This window comes from Gorilla gorilla, chromosome 1, assembly GCF_029281585.2.
Source record: "Gorilla gorilla gorilla isolate KB3781 chromosome 1, NHGRI_mGorGor1-v2.1_pri, whole genome shotgun sequence".
In the NCBI taxonomy this organism is placed as follows: domain Eukaryota; kingdom Metazoa; phylum Chordata; class Mammalia; order Primates; family Hominidae; genus Gorilla; species Gorilla gorilla.
Window position 1 is genome coordinate 170047164 of NC_073224.2, and position 12798 is coordinate 170059961.

General features: G+C 36.3%; 1 protein-coding gene across 1 annotated transcript in view; it reads right to left on the minus strand.

The window, feature by feature from the left end:
- LRRC7 (leucine rich repeat containing 7) overlaps positions 1–12798 on the minus strand; it is a 570226-nt gene that overhangs the window by 191886 nt on the left and 365542 nt on the right. Inside the window, exon 8 of the mRNA XM_063697691.1 lies at positions 9411–9474. Within this exon, the coding sequence (XP_063553761.1) occupies positions 9411–9474 (64 nt within the window). The remainder of the gene's footprint in view (positions 1–9410; positions 9475–12798) is intronic.

A 12798-nucleotide genomic window follows, 5' to 3' on the forward strand; every position in this document is an offset into this window, starting at 1 on the left:
CATCTCCCCACCCCATATCATCTTTTCCTTTCTTTATATTTCTCCTCAGTGTTGTTACTTTTAGTTTTGGTTTGTTGTGAAACCTGAAATCAAATAACATTTGTTTTCTATTAATTCGATTTTAGGCAATACATCCAGATATTTCCATTTCAGCATATAAATGAAGATTTTAGTTTGAATTACTTTAAATATAATTTTTCTTGGCTTTTTGGGGTGATTTACAACTCCTATTCATAACTCAAGTATGTTTTCGAGCTGTGAATAGGAGTCGTATATAGGGTTTACTCCTTGGTTGCAGAATACTTTTATTTTCCTTGTAAAGTCTGATTTTTTTTATTTTTGCAGGGGGAGATTCTTTGTAAAGTCTTGATTACACATTTGAATTCCTATTTAATATGCTTTACTCTGGTTCCATCAGGGAGCTTTTAATTAATTTACACATTATTCCCCCTTCAATTTCTCTGGTAGAAACCGTTGACAGAATCACCAGGGTATTCGACTGCATGGAAATACATGCCGTTCTCAGAAAAATCCATTCATGGAAACGCAAACCGAGCTAATTAATTTCATTCATAGTGCCCAGTCATGATATTTTGTTAATGAGAAATGGCAATGAGGGAAAAGCTGCTTCCTTGGAAAACAGAAGCAAAGATGATTTATTTTACTGCTAGCAAAGGGAAAATTCAAGAGCAAGAAAAGGAGTTCCTTTACTTCAATGTATGACAGTGGAGTCTGCTTATTAAAGCCATAGGTCAAGAGATGTTGCATTGATAAAAGTGGAGACCCCAATTTGATCCTCCTCTGAAAGAAGTATCTCTGTAATTAGTTTCAGCCAGAAAGTTCATTTTAATTGAATGATTCTTCAAGAATTCCTTTCAAACTTCAGAGTTAGTGGGACGGCAGATTTATTTATTTATGTACATATGCATATTTGCATATGCGTATGTATTTATTGGTCACAATTTCAAATTTTGTACTTTAAAGTTTCATCAAGAAACTCATTTGGAAGTATGTCTCAAAGTAAATTGGGATTGATGCTTCAAAAGACAGCTAACTATGGAATGATTGCTTTTCAGACAAATTAAAGTATTTTCTCTACCTCTACTATTGTTTAGAGTTAAAAATTTGTATTTATATAGGCATGATTCTGATGATGAGAATTGATCGATCTGTTTGCTTTTAAAATCAAATGATTTGTTCTACAAACGTCAAGTACCAGTTGGGAGCTGGGTACTCTGCTAGGTGCAAGGAAAACTTTCTGGAGAAAATGACGTCAAAATGGAGTCACAAAAATCAACACTTCTCTTGTCCATTGTTTTCAGGACACAGTACCGACTTGCTGGTTATTAAACAGTGGCTTTTCAGCTGTGAGCTAACTCTTCTAATTTCTACTTTGTAATTCTGGGGTTAGCCACACTGCCATTTTGACAAGTGGCTCCATGTTAGGCTCTAACAATTGAGTGTCCTGGGGAGAGGCTGGAGGAGGAAGAGGGACTTGCTCTTTTTATTTACATTTGGCTTCTCTTTGCACTTCCTCAGCAATACTTCACTGTGGTGACACTAGAATTCAGTAACAGCAAGTGTTTCCAGTGTGTAGTTTTTCCACATAACTAGAATCAGCCTCTTCATGTCAGAAACACCAGCACTAGCCTGTGGCGGCCCCTCCTTAGAAGTCGAAGACCCAATTTCACCTTTTCATACTTCCTTTTTCAGTGTCCCCCCCTTTGCTCCTTCAGTTCTCTCATACACGATAAACCATCTTTCTATTAAACTTTCTTTGTTAAATAATCAGTATAGTTTTCACCTGCTGACTGGACTCTCATTGATACAGAAATTGACATACTCCCAATAACTTCAAAAATAAGTTTCATTTTTCAAGTTTCTTTTGATGTATTAATAACTTCTGGCAATGTCTGTGAGATATATATGTATCTACAGCCACTAAGGCTGTAGATTATATATATATATATATATATATATATATATATATATATATATATATAATCTACATAATCTACAGCCTTAGTGGCTTTACAAATGCAGAAAAATGAAGGAGTAAATTAGCATGTTTCAAGTATTTTCCTTAAAATTGGGTGGCCAGTTATGTGATGACAAATTGTACTTCATTATTTTTCTCTTTTTAAAAAGTGAGTACAACTTGAAGAATAAATTATACAATTTGATTAGTAGGTGTGGCAAACCTATGCTGTAATTGCTTATAAGGAAATTACTGGCTATGTAAATATAGTGCTTGCCTCAGGTATACATGCATTTTAGGTAATTAAAAATGAGCACACCTTTGGTGAACTAGGGAGGTGAGACTATTGGCTGCCATGCTTTTAGTAAAATGAGTTTAATTTAATTCTAGTCAATTTTAGTTATAATGAAAACATTAGCATAAGTACTCGATTGTCTCAAATTTCTATGAAAACACATTCATATCATTTATTTAGCCAAAAGCATCTATTTCTTGTCAACTGTATCGCTCAGAATATCTCTATTCTAGGAATTTTTGTTTAATTCATTTCTTTGAAATTTTTGTTTGACTCTATGAAATAAAGTGAGTAAAGCCAACAGAAACAAATTCCATTTGAATATTGAGATTAACAATTCTCCCTTATTATAATCTGTAGCCTTACTAAGCATTTAAAATGGTGATTTGTAGAGTGCAGAATTTTTTTAAAGCTTTTCTATAAAGCAGTTTTATAGAATACAAGTCTTCTAATATAGTTTGTGGATGGCTGAATTTATGAAATGTTTTTATAAAGACTGCTTGATTTACTGTTTCAAATGTTAGTTAAAATGACACTACTTATTTCCTGCTGAATTTTTGAACTTTTAAATTCAATCCAACTTTACATTGTGTTTAAAAAATTAAATATTGTTTTCTTTTTCACATAGAATAACTTTTCTTGCTCTTTAAATATTTTTGCTGCTATCATTTCAATGTTTTGTTTTTAAAATCATATTTTGTTCTTTAATCCAGAAATTGAGTAGCCTATAATTTAGAAATATCTTTGTGAGTAATGAGTACATTAAGTAGTTAAAAAAAGGTGAAAACACTCTCAAAATGACCTCATCATCAAGTCTCCAAGTTCTGAGGAAATTAATACCGTATAATTTTATGTAAAAAGGTAAGAAAGCCTCTCTTTAAGGATATGAAAGAAATATTTTAAAATTCTTCTTCTCTGATTGATTGCTTTTTCAGGAAAAAATACATAAAATAATTAATAAAATTAGCTAGTGATTCCTAAGCACTTATGATTTTATATTCATATTTCTATTTAATCCAAATTCCAGCAGGAGAGACAGAGCAAATAGGTAAAAGGAAACATTTAAAGAGACAGGGCTGATAATTTTCCAAAATTGATGAGTAATATGAACCTACAGATAAAGTATGCAAGAATAATGTATACAAATCTCACTAATGAGTACAGATTTTTACAAATTCCAAGCAGGAATGAACCAAATAGTTTATATAGAAGATCATGATCATGATTAGATCATGAACCATGTATGTATTTCAGAAATGTAAAAGTGGTTTTACATTAGAAATTTTGTATTAACAGAATAAAAGAGAAAAAATGGAATATCAATAAATGCAGACAAAACATCCCATAGAGTTTAGTCCTTGTTCATGCTAAATTCTCTTAGTAATCTAGAAGCAGGAAGGGATGTTATGAACCTGATAAAGAATATCTATACAAAGCTAATGGTAAAGCAATTATTAATGACAAAACATTATAGGTGTTCCCATTAAAATCAGGAATCAGACAATGATAGTTGCTTCACTTCAACATAGTACTAGTCACACATAAAGCAAGAGAAAGAAATAGTGTTTAAAAATTGAGGTGCAAGAAAACAAACTGTGATTATTCACAGGGTATTTGATTAGTTACATAGAAATCCCTAAATAATTTATAAACAAATTATTCATTTTATTAAGAGGGTTTAGCAGATAGCTAGATATAAGTAAAAAAAAACCTGCAATAACTTTTCATGATAGCCAGGACATAGCATCAATCTAGATGCCTATCAATGGTGGACTGGATAAAGAAAACGTGGTACATATTCACCATGGTATACTATGCAGTGTTAAAAAAGAACTAAATCATCTCCTTTGCAACAACATGGATGCAGCTGGAGGCCATTAACTCAAGCAAATTAATGCAGGAACAGAAAACCAAATACCACATGTTCTCACTTATAAGTGGGAGCTAAACATTGAGCACACAGGGACACAAAGAGGGAAATAATAGATACTGGGGTCCTACCTGAAGGTGGAGGGTAGGAGGAGGGTGAAGATTGAAAAACTACCTGTCAGATACTACGCTCACTACCTGGGTGATGAAATCATTTGTACACCAAACCCCAGTGACATGCAATTTATCCATGTAACAAACCTGCACATGCACCACCTGAACCTTAAATAAATTTGGAAGAAAAAATAAAAACCTGCAACAAGCAACTGGAAACTATAATTTTTGAAGAAGTACATTTATAACTACAATTTAAAAATAATGTACTTAGGAATAAATTAATTAAAAATGTGTGAAATCTTTTTCTGAAGAAAATTATAAAACTCAGATATTAAAACAGAAAATAAATGAAGATGTATGTCATGTTGATACCTAAAAAGATTTGATATGATAGAAATGTCAACTCTTTATTATCGTTCCAATAAAAAATTGAGTTATAGGGTCAATGCCATTGTAATCAAGTCCTAACATTTTTTCTTTTTGAGAAACTTGATCAACTAATTCTAAATGCATACAAAAAGTAAATGTCCAGATGCCTAAGTTTGAGACACTTGCCCTATCCACTGTCAAAATTTATTGTTTGTGCTAATTACAATCATGTAGTTTTTGTACCTAGAAAATGAGGAAAGTAACTCATGAATGTACAGAAATCATATTTTGTTAAGAGGTGACACTCATATCCATGTGGAAAGGAAATGCTACTTAATAAATGGTGCTTGGAAAGCTGAGTCTCTGCAAAAAAAAATACACAGTACACAGTATAAATAATTACGCCCCCCACAGAAATGAATTTGATTATGAAAAAATTAAACCTTCAAATGTTTAGAAGAAAACATATGAAAAACACGTTTTGGCTTTGAGGAGGGAAGGACTTCTTAAGCAAAACAGAAAATGTGCTACCCACAAAAAAGTATATATTTTCTTATTTTATAATTAAGACCTTCTATCCATCAAAATATGCCAGGTAGAAAATAAAAAGACTCTCCAGAGACTGAAAAGAAATAACTGTAGTACCTACAGACAACAAAGGATTAGTATGTGAAATATATCAAAGATCTCCATAAATCAACAAGAAAATGACTACCAATAGAAAAGTGAGCAAAAATACACAAACCAGCATTTCACAAAACAGGAAACACAAATTGCCATAAACATATGAAAAAATCATCAATCTCATTAGAAATCAGGGATAGACAACTTAATTTAGTGTTTATTTTGTATCCATTATTTGACAGTCTTTCTAGTTTAGCTACAAAGAAAGGTTATATATTACAATGCCTGTAAGGAATCTAGATTTCGAATTTGATAACCATGCTTTAAAATAAAATAGAATGCACATTATAATTCCAATTTGGTAGGTAGAAATATCTGTGCAGACACATATAACCAGTATGTATTATGCCATACTTATAGCAAAATTTTAAATCTATTCAAGCACTACCTGGTTGAATAGCACAGGATAAGGAAATTGGGTCCTTCTTGAAATAGTCCTCCCCAGTTATTCTTTTTAGGAGTCCTTTGTAGGGGTTTGGTGGGGGCAAAGATAAGGGAATTTCACATAAGGGGAGATGCTGCTCCAATAACCATTGTACTCCCTGCCTTCCTTCCCTGCTACCCATTGCCACTCTGGGTCAGTGGGTCCCTACCCATGCTGCTTTCTTTGAATTCCCGAACTCTAAACCACATATAGACTACTTCTCACTTAGTTTGTTAGTCTCCTCTGGGCTGGGCTCTTCTTTCTTTCTGGCTTACAAAAAAGCACGTTTTGCTTCTTATAACTGACTCTTCTGATGAAGGCTCCCATGGCAGAGCTGTTGGGGCCTTAAGTGACACTCTCCTTTATAGAACAGCCCTCTTTTGTCCAGCACAGGGAGGAGAGGAGAGAGGCAGTGAAGGAGGCTTGCAGCTGGAAGCTGGGTCTAGACTAGGGGGAGGGTTGGCCATGGTCAGCAAAGAGGATGATCCTAAGGGTTGATGTTATCTAGTTCCATACATCAGCCTAATAGTGTTCCATCTCTGACCTGACCCCAAATAATACTTGTTTGACTTCATTAAAGAAAATGAGAGTAAAGGGAAGAATATACCAAAAAATATTAATACTGGTTATATATAGGATGAAATCATAAATGATCCTTACTCTCATTTTTTCACTTTTTAACTTCCTATTTTTTTAAAAATGAACATTTATTCATCTTATGTTGAGCAAAACAATTCATGAAAGAAACAACAAAAAACCCCCCCCAAAATATCTATTATGTTCTCAGAACTTTGTTCAATATATTCTGGGGATAATTGCTATTAAAAATATAAAATAATTCCCTTTGTTTAGAATTCTTCATTATTACAAATGCTTCTATAAGTAGACATTTCTACTCTGAATCTTATACATTGCTTCTCAAGCAAGCCAACTTCTGTTCTCATTAGGCCTTCACATTTTATTTTTAAAATTATAGTCATCTACTCTCCACATTGTCTCTTTACCATGTCATGCAAAAATAAATCATCTAATGATAATCTCCTACGGTGTCAATATCTAGCTACAGAATAGAATTTGATCTCCTCTCCTCCACATGACATTGTTTCTAGAGGTCTCTTATCAGAGCAAAATCTCTTATTTTCTCATTCAAAGTTGTTACTGTTACAACAACAGCCAGTTCCATGCATATGACTAGTAATAGTCAAACTATGATTAAAAGTGAGTAACATCAGAAATGTAAAGTTCCACAGTTATACTCTTCAAATACTTAAGCACTACCAAATAAAACCTCTTAGAACAAATGCAAAAGTAAGAAAATAGAAAAAGAGACTTATTTTGTGCCTGGCATGAAATACTGGCATAACACAAAATAAAAGTTATTTCTGCTCGTAGGATTTCTTAGATACCATAAATCATACATTATTAAAATAATTTAAAATTTACTTTTAGTACAACTAGTTTTGAAAAATAAACCCACCCTTTTCATCATTGTTGACCCAAATCTTTACAGTAAAATACCGATTCACACATATTCATATGAAGCACTTGCAGAATAATATACCTGACAGAATTGAAATTCATTTAACATACTGAATATTTGTTGTAGATTATCTCACATGAAATTCTCTCAAAAAGCCTATAAGATAGAGGAGACTGATGCCCTTACTGTATTGATAAGGAAGTTGAAGTTAGAGAGTGAGCTACAGACCCAAAGGTACCCTCCATGTTTTTCAATTATTAGGCTGACCTACATGTCTTAATAAATGTGTGGGCAGATCTTAGGTCTTTAACAACTTATTTTTAAAACAATAAGTATAAAACTACTAGTTTTGCCACTATCTGTTATTTACCACCCCACTAATCTCTCTACCTACATTAATAAATATCTCCTTTAAAAATTCCTGAGGTGCATTAAGCTATGTATTTACGAGGTACTCTTGCCTTAATATCTGTGTTGAGGCCACCCTGCAAACTGCTTTGTAACAACACTAGGTATAGCCAAAGCAGAGTAAATTTGACAGTGTAATCTGACAGGCAAAGAAGTCTCTGGAATTCAGCTTTACTTGGTGTCTCTCAGTTTGTATGTTATGTGGACTCTCAGAGCCAGCAGACAGGCCATGGGGCCACTACTGAGGTCATGGCTGGTGAGGGCCCTTCACAACACAAACTGGGGATGGACTGCTCATCCTGTGCTGGAGGGAGGACAGGGCACAGTCTCATTCATTTACAGCCAGTGAGAGCTGAGTATAGCAATGCCCAAAGAGGAAGATGGCCAATGCTCCTAGAGAGTTTTATCTGAGCCAGAAGACCTGAATGTGGATTTAGAGCTGACGATTTAACAGGACGAAGCAACAGCTGCAGACAGCAGCCCAGAGACCAGCATATGCTGCCAACCTACTTCTGAAAACTAGCTTGAGGCCAGAGAGTCCTTATTGCCCAGGTCACAAAGAAATTTAGCCTCCTCTGCACATACCCAAATTCCATCTTAGGGAGGAAAGCAGGGGATGGAGAGAGGAACATGAGAGACTAGGAATTTTTATGCAAGAAAGATGAAAACAACCTAAAGGGACTATCTAACTTCTTAAATCATATTAAACTTAATCACAGAAGAATAAAACTCAGTTTTCATCCTTAATAAACAACTGATGGAGGCTGGGGTAATGATCAGATCAGCTATGGTTGAAGTAAAACAAATTAATTTTCTTTGTGCATTCAAAATACAGTGTGAGTTAAACCCTTTCACCCTTGCACACTGGCATTTATTAGAATAAATTTTGCTAGGTCCTGTACATACATTATCTCATTTAATTCTCACACAAGCCCTGTGTAAGAGAGAACATTATAATCCCTATTTTATACATGAGGAAAATAAGGCGAAAAGAGGTTATGCAACTTGCACAAAGTCACATAGCTAGTAACAGACCTGGGACAGGGAATGGATTGCTTACTTAAATGTTTTAATTTTAAAATAATTAAAATACACTTTAGATGAATTGAATTTTTTGAAATTTGAGATATTCAAGTGGAAGACTTCTGAATAGAGAAAGCTGAGTCGTCTTGTAAAGAAGTATATGCTTTCTGATTTGCATCTGAGAGTTTGGTCTTCAGGCAAATTTTAAACAAAATGGATGCTCAAAAGGAGCAGGCAGAATTCTGCCAGTCTTGCCAGTAGTGAAGTAGTAATATGGGTTCACTAGAAAGACGCTTTCAATATAGTAAGAACCAGAATGCCATTGGTGACTTACTTCTCTCACGCACTGGCACCAAGAAGCCTCCAAAGCAGGTTTTCAAGGTACGGTCTTTGCATTTAATCAAGTCTGGGTTTAATCCCTGTTCAGGCACTTAATAGCTATGTATGACAGTGACCATTTTAAGTTCATTTCCATTAGGTTAAAATGGCAACATGTCCAATCAGGATTAAAAGAGATAACATATGTAACATACTAAGCATGGTACCTGTCACATAGTTGGTCCTCAAAACTATCAATTTGTATCTGGCTCAATTCCATTTTTTTTTCCAAAAAGTGAAAGCTAATATTAACTTCCAGGTTTTTACTTTTACATTTAGCAAATGCAAATGTGCAATCAAGTTAATACCTTGGTTTACAAAGACAGAGCAAAAGAAAGAATCTCCTGAAGGGTATTTATCAGGTTTAGAAAATGCATTTGCTTACCAGCTCACCGAATTCATTATTGCCTAGGTCAAGTCTTTCCAACTGGGCCAGTTTGTGCATTGACCTACAACAGATGGAGAAAAATACTATTGTGAGGCAGTGCATGATACATTGTTCTAAAAGACATTCCAACCACCTTCCTGTCAGATTTACCTGATTGTGTAGTGCACAAAACTGGGGGTACTCTTCAGCAACAAGTAAATCTCAAATACACAAAATCTATGCAAGCTGCCATCTGAAAAGCTACAGCATCTGTTCACAAATGCCAATATGGTTGGCATGCAGGGCTGGCTGCTTAACAAAAATCCAAGAAGCTTATTAAATATCTACACCAGTGGGAGGTGTAGGGTGGGGCCCCACTTCAATATTTTTAAGAGTCACCACAGGATTGGGAATCAATGGCTGAAACCAATTCTCAGCAAACCATTCTAAAATCTCATAATATGGAACCATTTCATCATCAGTCTTATTATTTTCTACTCCTTTAAATGAACTTCTGTTACAGACAAATTGTAGTCATTGTCTCCCAAACATATTGACTTGAAAGCTGCTATAGCTATGAATAGTTGTCAAACTGATACAGTTTTGGTCTGTGTCCTGACCCAAATCTCATCTTGAATTGTAATCCCCATAATCCTATATTGAGGAAGGGACCTGGTGGGAGGTGATTGGATCATGGGGGTGGTTTCTCCTATGCTGTTTTCATGAAAGTGAGAGTTCTCATGAGATACGAAGGTTTTATAAGTGTTTGACAGTTCCTCCTTCACATGTTCTCTCTCGCCTGCCGCCATGTAAGATATGCCTGCTTCCCCTTCGGCCATGATTTTAAGTTTCCCGAAGCCTGCCCAGCCGTGTGGAACTGTGAGTCAATTAAACCTCTTTTCTATATAAATTACCCAGTCTGGAGCACTTCTTTATAGCAGTGTGAAAACAGACTAATACACAAACCTTAGGCAAGAGTTGATGTCAAAGGTTCAGGGAACCCAAGTGCACTCCATATGCAGTCAGCATTTCTCAAAGTGATCTCAAGTAAACATACGTTATGAGAAAATACAGTGCTTTTCTAAAAGATTTTTTTTTATCTCTCCACTAATCAGAATTCTGTCCTTAAGTCCTGCCTATACAGGAATTCTTGAGACACCATTGATTGAAATCTTAGAAATTTTAGTTTTATCACATTTAAAATGGATGTAGAAATTACCTTACAGGGCTTTTATGAACCTTAAATGAAATATTACTGCAATCCAGACACTATCAGATACTCAGAAATGCAAAAAAAGTATGTACACTTTCTTCACTCAGCAACTATTATTGAGAGAGTATTATGTGCTGATCTGGGGTATGGCAGAGAACAAAACAGATAAAAATTCCTACCTCAAACGACTTTACATTCAGCAGGGAAGAATGAGAGTAAACAAAATAATAAAATAAAATAAAATAACATATTAAAAGGTTACAAGTGCTACAGAGAAAAGTTAAGCAGAGGAGGTAGATAGGGAGAATTCATACAAGGATTTAATTTTTAGTAGGGTGATCAGGTAAGGCCTCAATGAGAATACGAAATGGGAGCCAAGGTGGAGAGGAAATGAAAAAGCATGCTAATATGGAGATTCTAAAGCAGGGACATTTTACTTGCTTGAAGACATCCTAGGAGACCAGTATGGCTAAAAAAGAGAGAGAGAGGGAGGAGTAAAAAGATGATGTAATGGGGAGTTGCATAATATGCGATCTTACAGCACAATGTAGAGACCTTGGCTTTGATTCTGAGTAGGATAGGGGGTCACTGAAAGGTTTTTATGAAAGATGTTTCTGAAATGATTTGTTTTAGAAGAATATCTGTGATTTCAGGCTTGTAAACAGACTGAGGGGGACAACAGTAGAAGAAGGAAGATCAAAGAGGAGGCTAATGTAATAAGTCAAATAAGAGGTGATGGTGGCTTGGACTGAATCCATTTTACTTCTTTCTTATTATAAAAAATTTATGGCAACAGCGGTGGCCATAATAAGGCAATGGTAAAGGTGTTGAGATGTGGTTGGGTTATGGATATAGTTAAGAACTAAATGTCTTGATGAGTCAGCTGTGGGGAATGAGAGCTGACTGTGACTAAAGGTGTGTTTTGGTCTGAACAACTAGAAGGACGGAGTTGCAAGTGACTGATGAGGAAGACCAAGTGGAGCAGGGTTTTGGGTAGACTGGAAGTTCAGTTTTAGGTGTTCAGTTGGAAATTTCTACTCTAGAGTCAATGAGAGATGTTAATCATTCAGTTGCATAAACAAGCACAGACATCAAGAAAAAAGTCTAGGAAAGACATAATTTGAGCATGGTAGCATAGAGATGGCTTACCAGCTCACTGAATTCATTATTGCCTAGGTCAAGTCTTTCCAACTGGGCCAGTTTGTGCATTTACCTATAACAGATGAAGAAAAAATACTATTGTGAGGTCTTGAGAATATAGATCACCAAGGGCATGAATGTAGATAAAAAGAGAATAGGTCTAAATGGATATGAAGAACAAATAAATAAAACTGAAAAGTGACTAGGGACATAGGAGAAAAAATAAGAAGAATGAAAAGTCCTGGAAGCCAAGTAAGAAAAGCATTTCAGAGGCTGGCAGCCAAGATGGCCAAATAGGAACAGCTCCGGTCTACAGCTCCCAGTGTGAGCGATGCAGAAGACGGGTGATTTCTGCATTTCCATCTGAGGTACTGAGGTCATCCCACTAGGGGGTGCCAGACAGTGGGCACAGGACAGAGGGTGCAGCGCACCATGCACGAGCTGAAGCAGGGCGAGGCATTGCCTCACTCGGGAAGCGTAAGGGGTCAGGGAGTTCCCTTTCCTAGTCAAAGAAAGGGGTGACAGATGGCACCTGGAAAATCAGGTCACTCACACCCTAATACTGTGCTTTTCCAATGGGCTTAAAAAATGGCACACCAGGAGATTATATCCTGCACATGGCTCAGAGGGTCCTACACCCACGGAGTCTCGCTGATTGCTAGCACAGCAGTCTGGGATCAAACTGCAAGGCGGCAGCGAGGCTGGGGGAGGGGCACCTGCCATTGCCCAGGCTTGCTTAAGTAAACAAAGCAGCCGGGAAGCTCGAGCTGGGTGGAGCCCACCACAGCTCAAGGAGGCGTGCCTGCCTCTGTAGGCTCCACCTCTGGGGGCAGGGCACAGACAAACAAAAAGACAGCAGTAACCTCTGCAGACTTAAATGTCCCTGTCTGACAGCTTTGAAGAGAGCAGTGGTTCTCCCAGCATGCAGCTGGAGATCTGAGAAGGGGCAGACTGCCTCCTCAAGTGGGTCCCTGACCCCTGACCCCCGAGCAGCCTAACTGGGAGGCACCCCCCAGTAGGGGAAGACTGACACCTCACACGGCCGGGTACTCC